Source organism: Perca fluviatilis, chromosome 15, assembly GCF_010015445.1.
Source record: "Perca fluviatilis chromosome 15, GENO_Pfluv_1.0, whole genome shotgun sequence".
NCBI classification, from domain to species: Eukaryota; Metazoa; Chordata; class Actinopteri; order Perciformes; family Percidae; genus Perca; species Perca fluviatilis.
The window spans coordinates 4770749-4790851 of NC_053126.1; the positions used below are offsets into that span (position 1 = coordinate 4770749).

At 41.7% G+C, this 20103-nt stretch overlaps 3 protein-coding genes across 4 annotated transcripts in view; 2 read left to right on the forward strand and 1 right to left on the reverse strand.

The window, feature by feature from the left end:
- LOC120574083 (heme-binding protein 1-like) overlaps nt 1-5000 on the forward strand; it is a 7748-nt gene extending 2748 nt beyond the window's left edge. Inside the window, exons 2-4 of the mRNA XM_039824149.1 lie at nt 1265-1403; nt 2673-2853; nt 3733-5000. Of these exons, the coding sequence (XP_039680083.1) occupies nt 1265-1403; nt 2673-2853; nt 3733-3910 (498 nt within the window). The 3' untranslated portion in view covers nt 3911-5000. The remainder of the gene's footprint in view (nt 1-1264; nt 1404-2672; nt 2854-3732) is intronic.
- A 1013-nt stretch (nt 5001-6013) lies between these two features.
- wbp2nl (WBP2 N-terminal like) lies at nt 6014-11436 on the reverse strand. 2 transcript variants are annotated; one of them, XM_039824151.1, is made up of 8 exons: nt 11301-11436; nt 10648-10756; nt 9755-9893; nt 8751-8843; nt 8399-8596; nt 7998-8117; nt 7411-7487; nt 6014-7306 (listed from the first exon to the last, which is right to left on the reverse strand). In XM_039824151.1, the coding sequence occupies exons 1-8, from the start codon at nt 11357-11359 to the stop codon at nt 7250-7252; spliced, it is 852 nt and encodes a 283-aa protein (XP_039680085.1). In that variant the 5' UTR covers nt 11360-11436; the 3' UTR covers nt 6014-7249. The 2 variants fall into 2 exon arrangements, with proteins under 2 accessions (XP_039680085.1, XP_039680084.1); XM_039824150.1 differs by having other exon boundaries at nt 8742-8843.
- Nucleotides 11437-14672: 3236 nt separating this feature from the next.
- On the forward strand, nt 14673-18781 carry LOC120574165 (zona pellucida sperm-binding protein 4-like). Its single transcript, XM_039824367.1, has 12 exons — nt 14673-14964; nt 15129-15253; nt 16277-16397; nt 16657-16791; nt 16954-17120; nt 17302-17384; nt 17470-17636; nt 17715-17898; nt 17988-18132; nt 18222-18291; nt 18380-18517; nt 18601-18781. Exons 1-12 carry the CDS (start codon nt 14793-14795, stop codon nt 18750-18752), a joined length of 1659 nt encoding a protein of 552 aa, XP_039680301.1. The 5' UTR covers nt 14673-14792; the 3' UTR covers nt 18753-18781.
- The last annotated feature ends 1322 nt before the right edge of the window (nt 18782-20103 follow it).

Here is a 20103-nt window from a genome sequence, read left to right on the forward strand (position 1 = left end):
ATGTTAATGGTGGTCCCCGGTGACAAGCCCCACAGAGCAGAACCCTCGTAATTACCACGCAGGAGCCGGGGCACCTGTCACAAGTTAGAGCTCCGTGATAACATAGTGTTATCTTGTATACGGCCACATCGTCGGATTACAGGACCTCTGTAGTGAGTTAACTCTGCAGTGGGTTTTGAATAAGACATGTGGAAAATAACACATAAAAAGACATTGGAAAACATGTTACACAACATACAACCAAGAGTCAGAAATTCCTATAGAAGACAAAATCATTTGCATGATATTTTGAGAGTTTTCCTTCCCTCAGGGAAGAAAAAAAAAAACATGCTTAGGAAGCCCACGTAAGAATGAGCACCTGCAGTGGAAATGATGCCCACAATGTATTTCCATTTCATCATTTTGAAGACAAAAAAAAAAGCATAATGAACTGTATATTTTACACCAGCTTCTTATAAATAGATTGTAAACACTGTAAGAAGAACAAATCCCAAACAAACACGGAGCCATGCACACACACGTATCATCACATTAGTGGAATGAGCAGCTGTATTTGTAACCTGCATCGCCGGCTCTGCAGCAGCCAGATTCCTTCAAGACCTATTAAAGTTATTGCTCATCAGCAGCACAGTTGAGTGGCCGTGCTCCACATTAGCCCCAGTTAATCATATTTCATTTAAAACTGTTGCATCATATTGATGCTGTGTGCCTGGCGGTGGGGAGAGCGTTGTGTGTGTGTGTGTGTGTGTGTGTGTGTTTGCCTGTGCGCTGTTATGTAACACATCTCTTGCCCATTATTCTCTGTAGGCTGACTGAACCCTGCAGAGCAGAAGAATGAAACTAAATCAAATCAGTGTATCTGCATCTCATTATTTGGCTGCCCACACTGGCTTCACACACCCACACGCACACAAACACACACACACACACACACACACACACACACACACACACACACACACTGAACCCCTTCCAGTGTTAACCCCTTGCCAGTTCAAGGCTTTCATCCTTGGGAGCAGATCGTCAACATCATTGTGTCAGTGGTGAATCATATTTGAGCCTAACCTCTCCCGTGCACCCATCCCCAGGAAGAGAACAACTGTCTTCGTGTGTGATAAGTGTGCGTGTGGGGGTGGGTGTATGTGCATAAAAGCAATGTGTTTCTGCATTTGTGCATGCCACAATGTGTGCGTAGCTGTAGCTGTAGCTGTGTTTGGCCTTCTGATGCCTAAACCACCCCCCTGATTTGTCTTTTCTTCCCCAGGACGGAGTTAGCTTTGAGGTGCGGCGGTACGATGGTGCCAAATACGCGGTTGTCTCCTCTGAGGGACGAAGCTTTGACCAAGTGACAGGGGAGCTGGTGAGGAAGCTGCTCATGTACATCGGCGGGAGCAATGAAGAAGGTAAGCCATTTGGAACATAAAGCTAAGATATGTCCACTAACAGTGTAGGACCTATCGTAGCTCATCAACTGCCTCTGTTACCTTTCCACATTCCTCTTTTAAGCTAAGCGCCATAGTGTCATAATGGCATAGTGTCATTTAAATCACACATATAAAAAGTATGAAGCAAGATTTATGTTATGTCATAGAAAGATAGCAGGCCACAGAAAAGGAAAAACACACTGGTCTAATAATTGAAGGTACATCATTAAACAATTAAAATACAAGGAATAACATGAATAATGAATAATCATGACTCTTTATCGAGTAAATCGCCAGTCCTGCAGTTTATAAAAAGATTTTTAAAAATCAGTTTTCTGACTTTGTTCTTGGAGTTCGTGTGGTTGTTTAGACTGAGTGCACATTTGCAAAATCAAATTCCTAGTTTTGTTCCTTACGTTAATTTAAACAGCGGCCAGTCTCAGAATTAAAGTGCTCATATTATGCTTTTTGGCTTTTCCCCTTTCCTTTATTGTGTTATATATCTTTTTGTGCACGTTATAGGTTTACAAAGTGAAAAAGCCCAAAGTCCCCCCAAAACAGAAAACACTGTTCACAAACTGCTCCAAACAGCTGACAAGCTAGCAGTACTTACTGCGCATGTGCAACTTATAACAAAGATGGAACAGAAGTGAGATGTCTCACTCTGTAGCTAAAACAGAGAGCTCAACACACAGGGTGAAAAGAGGAGCTGCAGCAATGTGCAGTACAACAAAAATATGGTGTTTTCTGAAAATTAAACCACATAAACCTATTCTGGTACAACCTCTAAATACAGTTAGGAACCTGAAAATGAGCATAATACGAGCACTTTAATGAACATCAAAGATGGGCTCAACATGTCTCCATTCTCATTTTGAATAAACAAACTATTATTACAGTATAGGAATGTCTCACTTCAAATGGCTTAGCTTTACTGGAGGATCCATTTGAATATGATCAGGCACTAATGTCCTTAGCTTCCCCCGCTTTAGGTTAACAAACAAATATAAATAAATATAATAAATGAAAACTAGGATTCAGTGCAGAATCATCATTTAATTTGTTTGCTATGCATATAGGTGCAAATTACATGGCCTGTTGTAGGTATTTGCATGATATAACGTTCTCTACACAAAATCACACAAATCCTGACCTTTAGATTTGGGCAGTTTGCTTTCGGGAGTTTCTCTCCTCTATATTCATCCTTTTTATGAACTCACTTTCTGTCTCTCACTCCATCCTCTAAAGGTTTAGCCATGGGTACTACAGCTCCCATCATCATCACAGTGTACCCACGCAATGATGGGGTTCTGTCTCGCCGTTTGGTGGTCGCCATCCGCATCCCCACCAGCTACCAGCAGAACCCCCCAACTCCCACCGACAGTGCCGTCAAAGTTGAGGAGCGGCACGGCATGACTGTCTATGCTCTGTAAGTGTCAGATAAAAGACTTTAAGATATCTCTCCCATGTATAAGAGAGTATTATGGATGTTGATTTGAGATGACGTGGGTTCAAGTCTTTCTGTGAGTTTCCCATTGTCATTCTTTTGTCCAAATTTTACACCCAAATGCGCTAGCTATTTCATTTTTGGAGGCGTTAGTTCATATATTCAGTCTCCTGCAGGGCTAACATGGTAGAGCAGGTCCTAAGTCAGGTTTACTTAGTCTTGCATTGTCAGACCTTCCTCCACATCGCTGCGGAGTAGGGTCTGGCGAGCAGTCCGGGAATGGAGAAAAACGTGCTCTGGTTTATTGGCATTTCTTTAAACCAATCACAATCGTCTCGGGGAGCGCTAAGCGCCAGACGGAGCCATGGTGCCTCTGCAAAAAAAACTCAGGAAGGAACTTGTTTTGGTGGAATGTGTGTACGTTCAAAAGTAGTTTTAGTCGTGCAACAGAAAACTCAGATTGGTCAGATAGTCTAGCTAGCTGTCTGGATTTACCCTGCAGAGATCTGAGGAGCAGTTAACCATAGTCCTCACAAATCCACCAGAGGTTAAAATTCCAACACAAAGAAAGTGAAAGGTACTGGACATCTGTCCAAAAAGGGTGAAATCCGGCAGAATTTCCCAGCGGCACCGGAGCAATCCCGGAAGTGGAACGTCGTGGATATAGACTAGGTTTACTTGAACTCACTGGTGCATGTTTAAATTATCAGTGTGCATGTGTGCTTTTTGGGTCCCTGTTCATCCCAATGACAGCACATCCAGTAAAAAGTCCACAAAATTCCCCGAATTAAACTACTACTGTAATTATAAACCTTATTAAAATGTTCCCCATCTCTTTTTTGTTGTTGTTGTTGTTTGCAGGCAGTTTGGAGGCTTCGCAGCGGAGACGGAGTACCGAGCAGAGGCCTTGCGTTTGACGCGTACCCTGGGTGAGACGGCCCCCTTTCAGCGCAAGCAGTACTTCTGCTGTAGCTACGACCCACCACTCAAGCCTTACGGACGCCGCAATGAGGTGTGGTTTCTACAGGAGGAGCCGTAGGAGCCATTCGATCCGACCTGAGTCAGATCTCACGACGAGTCCTTTATTCAAACTTATTTACCCCTTCCAGTACCGACAATCCTGTAGCTCTAACAGTTTTTGGATTGGTAAGAGCAATATGGTGACTTGATAGACCTTTGAAACCCAAACGGACTGATAGAGATTACCCATGTTGCCTTTACCCATCTGATCTTCTGCTTGTCACAGGTGCAGTCGCTACTCTCAAGTTAGGCATTCAACCAATGGGACAATTTAGTGCAGCATTTTCTTATTTCATTTTCGTTTTCCGATTTAAACTTGTAGCTCTGAAACAACACATGATGAGAGTGATTAAAGGCTTCTTGACAAATATAGCGTTAAGAAGTAAAATTAGTTCTTGGGAGTCCCACGTAACACTACAAGGTTCGCATCACTGCGCTGTGATGGACTTCAGTTCTCTACGCCAAGGGAAAATAGATCTTAAAGAAATACTTTTAGATCAACTGGTATGCTACCGCCACTGGTTTACAGGTGTAAAACAGAAAGTTATCTAAGTAACTGAGTGAATAATCTAATATAATCTGTATTTAAATACAAGTGAATTACATGTTTGTCCTAAACATTTGTCAATAAGTCGCTGTAGAGCTCTCATCTCCCTAAAGAACACACAGTTAGGCTTTGCACACGTTTTATCTAGTTTACAATTTAGTGACGGCTACGGAGAAATGTATAAAATTAACACTAGTTACATGGTAGTAAAAAGCACACTTCCTTTTCCCGAGTAAGGAACTGGAAAGAAACAGGAGTTGAGCCATAAAGTAGAACTAGTCTTCATGAATTAATGGGTGGACAGCTGTGACTGGAAATTAGCTAGCTAGCTCTAAGTGTTGTTATAAACTCTGTGATAATATGTTGATTCAGGAAGCATGTGTGTATAGTGACTATTTTGTGTTTTACTGCATGACTATGCCATCTTTATTTATTCAGACTCTTGAAACTGTTATGCGATACATCCGTGCTGTGTGATTTCCAGTGCCGAGTGAATATAATGTTCAGGTTTCCTAGTGTTTCATAACATAATAAATATGTTTTTCGGAAAGAGTGAAATTAATTCTAGTTGTCTAATTTCTTTGTCTGGGACAGTAAGTCTGCGGACTTCTTCCACAGTGTTCATTTCTTGCTGTGACAAGCAAGTAAAAAGAAATGACTTCCAGTGACCTCGCATAACTTGGAAAGAAATCTGAATTAGTCAACGTGGAGCCTGTCATTTGAAACATGATTACCATTACACTTTGATAGTGCAAAAGAAAGAAAGCAATAGACCTTTTTCACGGCAGATATGTTGACATGTTGACACTTAGGAGAGGTCCTGGTATTAAACCATTACTGATAGCTGCATTCCACTTAGGAGATGTCCTGGTATTAAACCATTACTGATGGCTGCATTCCACTTAGGAGATGTCCTGGTATTAAACCATTACTGATGGCTGCATTCCACTTAGGAGAGGTCCTGGTATTAAACCATTACTGATGGCTGCATTCCACTTAGGAGAGGTCCTGGTATTAAACCATTACTGATGGCTGCATTCCACTTAGGAGAGGTCCTGGTATTAAACCATTACTGATAGCTGCATTCCACTTAGGAGAGACCCTGGTATTAAACCATTACTGATGGCTGCATTCCACTTAGGAGAGGTCCTGGTATTAAACCATTACTGATGGCTGCATTCCACTTAGGAGAGGTCCTGGTATTGTGCATGCTGACTCACTGAAATATCTTTCTGGGACACTTGATGGAACTGAGCCATCGTTAAGGTTATCAATCTCAGCTGTGCTTTTCCTACTATGATGAGTCAAAATGTCTGCTGTGAAAAAAGCTCATCAAGAAAAAAGCATATGCAGCTAATTAAGTAACTGAGAAAAGTAATGAATGACAAAATTAAACATTGTGGTAAATGGCCTTAATTTACATGCATACCTTAATGAATGCAGCATGAATTCAGTAAATGACCAATTAGTTATTTAACTCAGTTATGGGCTATATGAGGATTAGATTAATGTTACATTTGAAGACAATTAGTGTTTAAAATGTAAGCTCAGATACAAAAATATCAAAATGCAAAATTCAATCATGACTCATTTATTTGATTTTAATTGACAGAATTCAGCAAAAGGAATAAGAACTGCAAAAAGAGATATTAATATACAGATATTTGATTAATTCAAGCAAACTAAAAACCCCCAGAAAAATTACTCTTCCTACTTCAACTGTGTGCAAATCGTCCTTCAAACAGCACAATTAGGGGGGGGGGGGGATGCGTTCGCACGGTCTGTTAGCACCTCTCCCCACTTTAATCAGGAATAAATGGTTTGCAATCAGAAGTTTCAACAGCAGGCAAAACACTGACGGGCCCTTAATATAACGCTGTGGCCCTGTAACCCCATACTAGTGTAATTACACGAGTAGAGTCTGGTTTCAGCTTGCATACATGAATAGAATAGAAGCCAGGAGTAGAGCACGGGGTCATTCAGGTAACCCCAGCTTGTCACCTTTAACCTTGTTATGAGAGGTTGAAGTATTGCACATAGATAATTATGTCTATCGGATGCCCCTTTTTCAAACAATTCAAACAATGCACGGCTCCTTTTTCATAACAAAAACCTCTACTACATATATTAAATGATGATGGGAGATTTGGGTCATACAATGAATGGAATTACTCGGATGGTAATGTAACCGATGTAGTGCGGGATCACGTTGGTCATATGTTAGGGAAACCTAAACTCGCTACGTTTTCATAGTATCAGTTTCTTTCAGATAGTTAATAGTTTTGTATATGGTACAACTTAACGCAAAACTGTATAGGAAACACACACACGGTACCTTCAATGATACTGCAAAAATACTTAGTTGCTATTGGTAATAACTACAGGAACTGCAATCAAGAAATTGCTATAAAATGTTGTGGTAATAAATCCGTCTTAAAAACACATTCCCCATACTGCCTCCTCCTTTCAGCTCTCAACAAAGGACAGATTTGGTGCCCTTACCTACGTGCTAGAGAATTAGACAGACAGAAATCTCATCGCTAATAATGTCAATAATGCTGAGTCTAACTAGAGTTACAAGTTGTCAATCATTTTTAAATGAACTTAACTAAAAGGGAAAACGGTATTCAAAAGACGTGATCTCTTTGTAAAATATCATCATTAATTCATCAGTGAATCATCACTGACATCCTTGAACCCTGTATCACTTGCGTTTTCTTTCCTGTATTCTACAATCCAGTAGGTATCCATCAACATTACTCCCTGCTGTAGAATGGGTTTAAGATACAGAGGAAGAGAGAGGAGTGAGCTTCAGTTACTTTTCTTCTCAGGAGAGTTTGGATAAGGTGCATACGGTGGAGGCCGCTCCTGCGTGGGAATAAAAAGGAAATGCGAACACGTTACAAGTGCCATTAAAGATGTCACTTCCACGCAACTTTTAAACGGAGGAGGAGACAAGCAAAGCAGCTTACCATGGGCATGTAGACATTGTGTGGATTGCTGGGATTGTAATACGCACTGCCTGCTGCTTCAGCCGCCTTGGAGTTACCTGTGCATAAAATGAGATGTGACATAGACAGGGCGATTAAGACAGACCGGGATGACTGCTTAACATATTTAGGAACAGACAGCTAAGCTCCAAACACCGTTAAGGAGAACTAATGCGAGGAGCACGACCACTGACAGCTCCAGGAATCCTTGAGACAAAATCTACAGGAACACCCTGAGGATGCACAGAGGCAAACGTTCTCCTCAAGCTCTTCCTAAAATAGAGATAGGCCAAACTTGACATTTCAGCATTTCAGTGTACCAGGATCACCCCATGTGCAGGGTTTTTTCACTGAAATCCACAAGGTGCTTGAAAAAGAGTATGGGGAGGGGAGAGGAAGAGGGGAAATTGCAATTTTGATGTGTAGCAGATGAGACACCGACACCCCTTTTTGGGTGGCGTGCTATGAAATGATTCACTTTGAGGCAGATAGATCCGATCTGACGGGTGCAGTGACACAGACATACAGACAAGAAAAATAAAGAGAGAGAGAGAGAGAGAGAAATAGACCTGGAGGTGCTGGAGGTGGTGGTGTTGCTGCCCAGTTCGGGGGGGATGCAGCCCAATTTTGGGGTGGTCCAGGGTAGGGGGGAGGTGGGGCCATGTAGTCAAAACCAGATGGGTACATTCCTAGAACACAGAAGACAACAGAAATAAGAGAGAGGTGGAGTTCCGTGGTCAAACGCTAACAGAGACAGAGCAAAATGGCAGTATTTCTGCCTCAAGCGTTTTTACTTATGCACATTGAGGACATTTGACGATGATGAAAACATGTTTACAAAGTATGAAAATGTGTGTGCGTGCAGGCTGTAGCCTTAAAACTATGAAAGTATATGCTTGTTTTTTTCTACCTATTTGACCAACCTAAAAGCACATACAAATGTCATATTACAAATGACTGAATTCTGTACCTGCGGCAGCTGTTGGATGGGGGTAGCCCATGTTGCCAGCAGCAGGGGGTGGGCCCTGGTAGAATTCATTCTGCTGGGGAGGGGGTGGGTAAGGATAGCTGGGAGGAGCAGGCTGAGGTGGGCCATAGCCGTTCATCATTCCAGGTGAAGGATAGCCAAACGAGGCAGCACCGTTTTGTGCCGGAGCAGCACGAGAAGCTGCAATAAACAAGGAGAAAAGGCTCTCTTTGTCGTATTGTTACTTTGGTGAAGGATTTAAATACTTTTTTCACTCCCATATTAAGGAACATTCAATTGATATTTAGCATTGTAGAACGTATGACGTAATGATTACGGAAATTACCATACGAACCATTTGTGGCCAGTTTGAAGAGATGCTGCCCCACCTCTATGGCTCCTCCGCTGGTAAATGACATCTTGAAATGGGCCTGGCCCTCCCAGCCACCTGATGAGAGAGCCGACTACATTTAAAACAAATACAGAAAGCTACACTTGTGTTTTATTGTGCAGTCCCTTTATTTTGACTAAGATAACGCATCATATTTTACAATATTTAGAGATGCACCGATAGACCGGCAGGTGACCGGAATTGGCCGGTTTTCACGTGCTCGGCCATGACCGGCGACCGGCAGGTCAGTCTGACATATGCCCATTTCATGCCGGTCAACGCTACAATTAACTGACAACAGGAGTTATACAAGTTACAGTTCTCAAGGACGCACGCACACACGGACGCGAGAGCACATTCTCTTTCTCCTTTCTCTCAACTTTTCCGCCATTTCGCGCGTACCCGCTCGCGGTATGAAGTGTGTGTCCGCGCTATTCTCGCACATGTAGGGAACCTCGTGAATTAACCTGCAACATGTCAGCTGTTTGGAAATTCTTCAGCGTGTGTGCAGAAGATAACAAGTTTGCAATATGCAACACCTGCAAGGAAAAAGTAGGGCGTGGAGGGACGACACCAAAAACACATTTTTTTTTGTTGGATATTGGATGTAAAAAGAAGGATATGGTTCTAACATTGCACTTTAGATGTGTGTGAATTTCCCACACCAGGAGTAATTTATATATTTATATAGTTCTATTTTATAGTGATCCATTATCTGTTCAAAAAATGTTCCATGTTCTGTGCAAAACGTTCTATTACAGAAAAGATAGAAAAATATTTGTGTGTGCTGTAAAGTGGTTAGAAAAAATTTAATCGGAATCGGCATCGGCTGGCCTAACGCAAAGAAAATCGGTATCGGCCTAGAAAGTTGTAATCGGTGCATCTCTAACAATATTATTATGACCATCTATGAAACAAATCAAATCATACCTTGGTGGTTAAGAGAGAAAAAACACAAGGCCACCTACCGCCAGGCTCAGCTGACACTGTCCCTTTAATGTAGTTGGCTGCGAAGACCGGCTGCTCAATGCTGCAGCCCTTCATCAGATAGTAGGGGAACATGGCCGAACCCAAGCAATCCTTGGTATTACTGGACACAAACAGCAACTAAAACAGCGAATGAGGGAAGAGACAAGAGCGTTTGTGGGGAGAGTTACAACAGGATGTATGAGAATATGAACACTGCCAACGTTCCAATCAAGAAGACATCAGCAGCAATAGTATTTGAAAGGTCCCATATGGTAAAATTTAATGAGTGAAAAACACTCATGTGCTCAATCCACACAGCCCATATTCAGGAACTGTGCCTTTAAAACGAGCCGTTAGGATAAACCAGGACAAACAGTATGAGAATAATGTTTTTTGAACATTAAAGCATATAAACATTGTCTAGTAGAAAGCCAAAATACAAGTATGAACCTGAAAATGAGTATATATCGGAATGGGAATATAGATATGGGACCTTTAAATTAGAGCTGGGCAATATATATCGATATTATATCGATATCGTGATATAAGACTAGATATCGTCTTAGATTTTGGATATCGTAATATCATAATATGGCATAAGTGTTGTCTTTTCCTGGTTTAAAGGCTGCATTACAGTAAAGTGATGTCATTTTCTGAACTTACCAGACTGTTGTAACTGTTCTATTATTTGCCTTTTCCCCACTTAGTCATTATATCCACATTATTGATTATTATTTATCAAAAATCTCCTAATTACAAAATATTTTGTGAAAGCACAAATAGTCGTTGCAGTATCGATATCGAGGTATTTGGTCAAAAATATTATGATATTTGATTTTCTCCATATTGCCCAGCGCTACTTTAAATATATATTATATCATTTTGGTTGTACCCTGTATGGTGTGAGGTAAATGGTGCCCTTCTTGGTCCCCCTAAGCAAGTCTGTCTTGCCGGTGACATCGCTGAATGACAGCTCCACATTCTTACATTCCCTTAAAACACTGGGGAAAGAAGAAGCAGGTGAAAACAACCCGTTTAATCCACAATAAAATACTGACAGAATTAGGTTTAAGTAATAATGTGAATGTGAGCATTGATCGAAACTTCCGTATTTAATAACATGCAAGTAACCCACTTTACACAATATTAAATAACTGTTATGTCAACATTGAAGTTACAGCTACTTCCTGTTTTGATTGGAGGCTATCGTTACAAGTTAGCCATCTTGCTCAACAGCTGTCAAAACACACGAAGGCTATAAAGTCGGTCATTCGTAATATTATAGTACCTTAGTATAAAACAGTAAATACAATGTTCGAATTGCCACGACATGACCTACAAAGCTAACGCAAACATCAACAAATAACCAAATGTGTTAGCTGGCTAGCTAGTTATGCTAATGTTAACCAGGCCAGCTAGCGGTTGGGTAGCATTACGTTGACTACGCACTGGAAAGTAGAAGGTAACGTTAAACAAGCCAAGAAGAGAGGCGACAGGGAGCTAGTTAATGAAAGGAACCCCATGGACACAATATAACACACATACCTTTCTCCATTGTTTATCAAAACGCCTCCGTTTTGCGAATGATTCCGATTCAAAGCCATGTTTGGTAGCCGTCGTTTTCTGCTCTCCTGCTTCTCCTGGCCGATTGTTTTTCCTAGGGTGGTAAAGGCATAGGGAAAATTTGACGCGCCCTACTCTCCCTCTGATTGGCTAGTACTCGTTGCCTGCTATGTTTGGGTTGGTTAGGTTTAGGCAAGAGGAGTGGGATTGGTTAGGGTTAGAGTAACAATGTCAGGGTGAGCTAATCAGAGGCAGAGTAGGGCGGGACATGCCTTCGCCATCCTAAGATACAAATTAACTCGGGATGGGACTGGGATGCCCCAGAAACGTCACTGGTGGTACGTCACTTCACACAGTGTGACAACTCGTGATCTACCGTGGGACAGTCAACATCATTGGCATACAAACTGCTGTGTCCTGCTGAAACCTTTCACAAAACCAAGATAAGGGATTAAGCCGGGATTTCCCAGTTATCCTGGCTCAATTTAGCCTTTTTCACAAAAGCAAAGGCACCTAAGTTACCATGGAGATGTATTATTTACAGCTAGCCTGCTCCTGAGGATATATGTATTCATCATTCAAATTGAAAGTCCAAAGAGAAAATGAAGCGAGATCAAATTAAAAACATTATTATTTTACTATGCTACTAGGAAAAATCATGCCATAGGCCTAATTGAATTTAAAAAAGTGAAGAAAAAAAAATCTGAAAAAGCAAAGTTGAAATGTAAAATGATTTATCTTTTGAATTTTCCATTTCGATTTAACATTTGGCTTTTCCATTTCGATTTAACATTTGGCTTTTCCACTGACAGATGTCAAAATTGGAGGCGTGGCCCATAGGCTGGTGGGAGGGTCTGAAACGAAAGCGGGGAGCTGACTGCTGGGAAGCACTGTTGAGGAGCATCTGGCTGCAGCTTCGCTACCAGGCTGGCTTGGCCTCTTGTTTCACATTAGATGATAGAAACTGATGATGTAGGCTAAACACAAACGACATTTCATGCAACAACAGTGAAGTTTTCATGTAGTTACTGTAATTGGGCCCGTGTACTTTTTTGTTCATTTGATTTCCGATTTTGAAACGATATCCAAATTGATGACAATGTGTTCAAATGGTAAACAAGCCATATTTCAAGAAATAAACTTCCAGCTGACAGCGAGGTCAGTGAGCATCACTGGCCGGCCGGCGAGCAAGCGATCCCGGCCGCCACCAGCTGGCTGTCGTGTCAGACTGGAGCTTCTCGAGTCCGACAACATCAACGAGAAAATGTGCAATTGGCCATGAATTTTTGTAAAACCCATTATTCATTATCCATATTCAAACTCTATACAGTTAATTTCTCGCATAAAAAAGTCCTCAACTGTGTTTCCCAGCAGTCAGCTCCCCCTGCCATCCATAAGGTGCCTCTGCACCCCTTTCATTTCAGACCCTCCCACCAGCCTATGGGCCACACCTCCAATTTTGACATCTGTCAGTGGAAAAGCCCAATGTTAAATCGAAATGGGAAAAGCCAAATGTTAAATCGAAAAGCCAAATGTTAAAGGTCCCATGGCATGAAAATATCATTTTTTAACATTAATATGAGTTCCCCCAGACTGCTATGGTCCCCCAGTGGCTAGAAATGGCGAGAGGTGTAAACCGAGCCCTGGGTATCTTGCTCTGCCTTTGAGAAAATTATCATCAGTTAAAAGTCCTTCATGTTCCTGACCTCGAGTCCCCGGTCCGTTCTTTATTTGGGTACCGTCTCCATATTAGAATTGATGCTATAGACTGCCTTCATTCCGTTGTTTCCTCTCTTTTTCCACCTCACCGATGATGTGTGCGTCCTTCCAGTCCAGTGCTTTCCTTCGATAACCATCCTCACACACACAACAGCAAACTGATGTAGTTCAGCAGATGTCACAGTTCCAAAGTTTGAAGTCTTCCAGCTCATGTAGATCCTGAATCCAATTCATTCCTTTGCAATCCAGTCTGTTACCATATCATCTTGACGTGTCCATTCTGCTTGGCCTCCAGCTCATTCGTCATGTCACCGGCCTCCTGTCCGGCTCTTAGAAGGCCAAGTCATCAGTTACTGGTCACTGCCGTTCCTGAACTCAAGTTCCCGATCCGTCCTCCAGCGGACGGTTCAATCTCTGTGGCAGAATTAGAGGCTATGTATGCTGCCTTCCTCCATTTGTTCCTTCCTTTTTCCACCTGAACCATGATGTGTGCATCAGTGCTTTCCTTCTATGGCTATCCTCACACACCTCATCAAACTGATTTCGTTAAGCAGATGTCATAGTTCAAAGTTTGATCGTCAAGCATGAAGTCTTCCAGTTTATGAAGATCCTGAATCAAATCCATCCATACCTGTAACAGGCAGTCTGGTACTCACACACAACAGACAATAGTTGTGTCTTTATTGATTCTTTTCTGCCAGAAAGGGTTTATTTTAATTCAAACTACTATCTCTTTCCTATACCTAACTAATAGGTGTATTACCTAAAGCTAACTCTACTTCTGCCTATAAGGAATATGAAAAAAAATATAGCAAAACTATGCAAATTAGGTGAAAGAGAAATAATGGCAGGAAATTACTATTGTATAATTAAAAAGTGAATATATTTAATTAACCACTCACTGCTCCCTCAATGCCGACCATTTATTTTTAGTGTGACTTTTAGTGTTATTTTCACCATTAAGTATTTACCTGAACGGTTTATGATGTTGTATATGGCGTAATTGTAATTGTGCATCAAAACATAGCGGTACTGGCCTATTCTGTGTCAACCTGTTTGGTTCGGGAGATAAGGTCCTACATTGCAAAATACATTATTCGCTTATGGCAGAAAGTGAAATGACCGCCAAGGCCGGCAGAAGCGTTTTTGCATGGCTGCATTTCTGAAAATTGACGTTTTGTAATAGTAACAAACTCATAATGCAGATTGGCTACTGCCAGTGTTATAGGCTACTATTATGCAGGCATTAGGCCAACTATGAATATTTTTTTTTCACATTTTTGTATTTTACTTACTTATATATATATATATATATATATATATATTTTTTTTTTATTATTTCCAATCTGAGGGGGTGAGGTTGGTACGACCTTATAGTTACATTTAATGGCTCCCTGAGGATACCATGCATATGCTAAGCACGGTATCTATTATTTACACATTGACCTTTTTATTAATTACCAGCTCATTCTGTCCTACTGTTCCAAGCAGCTTTAAGCCGGCAGCTCTCATGGCTCACAGGTGCACAACTGGGACATAATTGCAAACTTATTAACACTAATTAAATCACGTGACCCCCTCACGTGTTTTATATGTTTAATTAGTGTTAATTAGTTTAAAGCTTGCTGCGTCCTCTTCAAGACCACGAGCGCTTCTCTGCATGTGCTTACTGTCGTTGTGCCCCCGGTGTCAGAGAAAGGACGTGGTATTTCTGAGATCAAACTCGTATGAGCTAAATATCTAAATCCTAAGGAGATGGATTATCATTTTGCAAAACTGTGTTTGATTATTTTAATTTTCGCCGTCACGGCTCAGCCGAAGAAGACAACCCCGCTGGAGCAGCTCGCCCTGCCCAGCGTCAGCTGTTCTGCTCGAAGGCTAAGAGCTGTCTTTGGTCCGCAGGTTAAAAGTAATATACATGTTAAAGGTGAGATCGTGTTTTTTGTTGCTATAAATTTTTCTTAACTTGGATGGATCATGGCAAACAAGGTTGGAATCGTTTTAGTGGCTACGAAGTGCAAATTCCTGAATGTTCTCATTTAAACATTTTGAATTGAATCCAATAATACTGCGTGTGCTTGGTTGTCTTAGACATTACAGGGGCCAGAATCCCACTGCTTCAAACTGAGGAATACTGTGGAGTGAGCCTGGTCCGAGAGAAAAACCAGAACCTCAACCTCTTCAGCACATTTGACAGCTGCTATGCACAGATTGAGGTAAATTAAGGGACTGTATGGAAGTTATTGGGTGGACTGAACATTGTGTTTAAAAAGCAAAGTCCTCTCCTTGACAAAGGGGGGAAATTATGAAACATTCCACACAATACTTGTAAGATACAAATGGGGTTGCAAAATTCTGGGAATTTTCAAAGTTTGAAACTTTCTGTGGGAATAAACTGGATTTTTAATATTGCTTGTTATAATGCTGTTAGTCTATAACAGGAAACTTGAATGGGGTGGGGGGGAACCCATCTTGCAGCATAATCTTGTTTTAAAAATTCAATGACCTGCACGCATGCAGTAATCTGCATAGGCTACTACATACTTGCCAACATTTACTTTTAATATACGCGAGTGGGGCCCACTAGTTCTTGATAGGCTGGAAACAATAGACAGTGCTGATTTTTATAATTTCACATTGGATTAAAATTATGTTAAACTTCTATGTAATATAACATGTGGTGCATAGTCTCAATTGACTTGTCCGAAACCTTCCACAGGTAAACTAAAGGAAACGATATAGGCCCTACTGCCTTTCTAGATGGAGTAAATCAAATACAGCATGCTAGATACCTTCATATGTTAAGCTAAAGGTCAATGGTTTGGGCTACTGCAGGGCTATTGAGGCCACACCCACTGCACAGATCATTTCTAGAAGGACTACATCTCATCCAAATTTCCATTAATTCCCATGAAAGTTTCCAAATTGGAATGGTTTCAAAATTCCCCAGCTCAACTTTATGGAAAGTTTCTGGAAATTTACTGGAAAATGTTTGCCCCTTTGCATCCCTGGTTACAGAACACTATTGATTGGTAGAAATAGTGAAACCTTTTATTGAAATGGAATCCCTTAAAGTTGTCAGCCCCAAACCCAATATTGCAAATGTTCCTATTTTCTGTACATTGAGAAGTCTACAGAAGGAGAATATACACATGCACTGAGTTTGTGTGCACCTGTAAATGCAAAAATGGTGTGTATGGCTTCTTAACATCCACATTGTGGTGATATTTGGTCCTCAGGGCAGCAAAGTCCTCCTCCCTTTGGAGGTACAGCTGACAGGAGGGGATCGTTGGTTCAGGGTAGATGTCAGCTGTCCCCTGATGTTGAAACGCAGTGAGAGGACTCAACTTATCCCAACACGTGAGTGGAGGCAGCCAATGTGTATAACAAACTCATTGACCCAGTAATGTATTGTAGCTCTGAAGTCGGTGCACATTTTGTATCGGTTTCCATCAATCAAAACTGTTAAATTTTCCTTTGGAACCTGGTCGGGAGTTCTGAATAATTTCACACAAGTGATGCCATGGGGTGATCTTACCGGTCGTGTACAATACATGGTGTTTTGGCAGTTTTTTTACTGTGCCAGGTTAGAACACTAAACGCATGGCTTTTTTTCCAGCGCTACCTGGAAATTGTGACACAGAAAAAGCTCTACGAGTGGATTGTGGCCACCAAAGCATTTCTCGCGATGCCTGCTACAAACTGGGATGCTGCTACGACACAGACGATTTAAACTGCTACTACAAACTCAATGGTAGTATTGGCATTAGTCTTGGCATGTTAAGTACTGTTGGCATGTAATGTACTGTTTACATGGAAGGGATTTTGTGATGAGGTACCCTAGAAATTAATTGGTCTTTTTTTATTTCTGTGTGAAGTACATCCATTAATCTCTTGTCTCTTTATCTCCCTGCAGCCTGCTCTCTGGATGGACACTTTGTGTTCTCAGTAAAGGCCACAGACCAGCCCATTGATCCCAGAAGCCTCATAGTCAAAGATCAGCCACAGTGTTCCCCTGTGGTCACCACCCCAGACACGGCTGTTTTCAAGATTGGTGTCATGGACTGTGGTGCAAAAATGAAGGTAATGCTACTTGTCAAGTGTTGGATTCCAACTAACATGTCTAGAATTTGGACAAAAGAATATATTGTCTGGCTGAAATGTCTGTTCCACTAAAGCTTTCCTTTTTTGATTGCCTATATTGGCTGCAAGTAGTTAAATATTTGCTTGACTCTGAATCCTTTCTTCTCTGCTCGGCTTTGAGGTGGAAGGAGATGTGACTATCTATGAGGTGGAAGTGGAGGAGCTGCGTACTAAAAAAAGTATAACCAGACATTCTCCATTTAGGTGAGTTCTCTGTACACTGCTGATGGCTCTGACAGTGATTTTTAGGTGAAAGTATACTGGTGGTGACATGAGTATGGGGTTTTAGTCTGAAGGTCCAGTGTGAATATGAGGCATCGAAACAGGCATCGAAACGGGCATCAAAACCAGAATCAAAACAGCATACCCCAGACTTGCGGTCCTTGTATGCAGTGACCAACCCACCGCCTGTGGCTGCACTGGGAACCATGAGACTGCAGATGAGAATAGCCAAAGGTACTAAAAATGGAGCGCAGTATGGAATCTATCATTGCATTTGGTCAAGTCTTTAGAACTAATGGTTTGTTCCACTAGATGCATCCTTCACGTCCTTCTTTCCTGAGGACCAACTTCCACTGACCTTGCCGGTGCGCGACGCTGCATATGTGGAAATTTCAATCGCCCAGCCGTCCCCAGACCCCACGCTTTCCCTGCGTGTACGGGATTGCTTTGCCTACCCTTCATCTAGACACTCTGTGTGGACACTTCTCTATGATGGGTAACGTGGAAGAAAATTACAGCGTCAACCTAAAGATGAAATTATGTTCGAAGGCTGAGCACCTGACCGTTGTTTGTCCCCCTGGATAGATGTCCCAACCCTCTGGATGACATGAGAAGCTCCGTCCCTGTGGACAACCGGGGGCAGACCACCTCCCACTCCCAAGTCAGGAGGTTCGATGTCAAGACTTTTGCCTTCTTGGATCCTGATACCGGCCATCCAAGTGTGGAGGAAGTAAGGTTAACACATCCACAAATGATATAAATCAATATAAAATTATCATATCTAAATGTGTATCTGCACATGTGTGATCTCTCACTTAGATTTACTTCTTCTGTTGGGTGGAAATCTGCACAGAGGATGTTGACTGTGCACAGAAATGTGCCATCATTAGTGAGTAGATTAGTTTAGGTTTTTTTTTTCTCCTTGTACACAGTCTTTGTGCTGGATATGCAGTAAACATTTGCCTCTCCTCCCACAGCATCAGAGGAGGGGCAAAGACGGAGAAGAGAGGCAATAACTGAGTCTGACCAGATCCAGCTGGTCTCTTTAGGTCCACTGGTGCTGGGACAGAACAGCACTGAAGTAGAGGACAATCCATGTGTGAAACAGAAGACGAGTAAGTCCTGCTCAGTACAAGACTACAGTTATGTGATGGTATCAATGGCAATACTTGAATTTATTTTTTTCTCTGTTCCTCAGTGTTTCAGGTGACGGTGTATGTTCTCTCTGGCGTTGGCGGTGCCCTGCTATTGATCCTGCTGTTGACAGTTTGTTTAAGCATCAGAAAGAGGCAGAAGCCGGTAGCAAAGACCCCTTGTGAAGTACAAGGGGACAGTGAACAATCTCAATAAAACATTTCGGTCTGTGGTATGCATTTCAACTTGTTTTTTGTACTCTGATTTTGGTTGATCATAAACTCAAAAGCTGGTCATTCATCATGGCTTTCCTTAATGTAAAATCAAGACCAAAACATTGGTTTGAATGGTTCCTAAAGAGTTTTTGTAAAAGTCCCTATCAAGACGTCCACTTGAGGGATTGTTCAGGTTCTGCTGGAAATTCTGCCAATGTCTTTCTAACCTCTGGATTTGAGGACTATAGTTACCTGCTCCTCAGATCTCTGCAGGGTAAATCCAGACAGCTAGCTAGACTCTGTGCTGTCAGAGTTTTCTGAAGTTCCTTCCCGAGGCTATTTTGCAGTGGCACTATGCGACCGGCCACCAGTGACAATTTTGATTTGTTTAAAGAAATGCCAATACAGTGCTCGTAATTATTCAAGTGATATTTTACAGAATTTCCTAAATAGCCGATTCAAATGACTGAAATGAAATTTTCAAGTCACCAACCGTTGGTGTAGAAGTTAAATTTCATTGAACGAACTCCAATACAAACTTTTTCAGAACTCAAAATGCACTGTTTCACCGGTAATTACCTGTGGAACAGGTGAAATCAAAAGCTATTTCAATCAAACTCATAACAGGGAAAGTTGCATGAAATTTGTGGCTGATTCAGCACGTGCACACAGGTTTATGCAGATAAAGGCATAATGAAGGTTTCTGCCAAACAAATTCATCAGATTAAGAGGAGCTGCTAAAATGCCATTGCATACTTGTATGTGAAGCTGCGGGTGCCTCTGGAGTCCCACAAACCAAGGTGTAGGATCCTCCAGAGGCTTGCAGTTGTGCATTAACCTATTATTCAGCCACCCCTAACCAATGCTCACAAGCACAAATGGTTGCATTGGGCCCAGAAATGCATGACTAATTTTCAAACTCTTTACTGATGAGTGCTGTGCAACCCTGGATGGTCCAGATGGATGGAGTAGTCATGTTTTGTGCCATAATCATGGGGAGAGAGCTGGTAGGACCCTTTAGGGTCCCTGAAGGTGTGAAAATGACCTCAGCAAAGTATGTAGAGTTTCTGACTGACTACTTTATTCCATGGTACAAAAAGAACTGTGCCTTCTGTAATCTTCATGCATGACTGCGCCATCTCATGCTGCAAAGAATACCTCTGTCATAGGCTGCTATGGGGCATAAAAGGAGAGGAAACTCATGGTGTGGCCCCCATCCTCAACCCTATTGAGAACCTTTGGAGCATCCTCAAGCAAAAGATCTGAGGGTGGGAAGCAGTTTGTATCAAAACAGCAGCACTGGGAGGCTGTTCTGACATCCTGCAAAGAAATTCAAGCATAAACTCACAAGT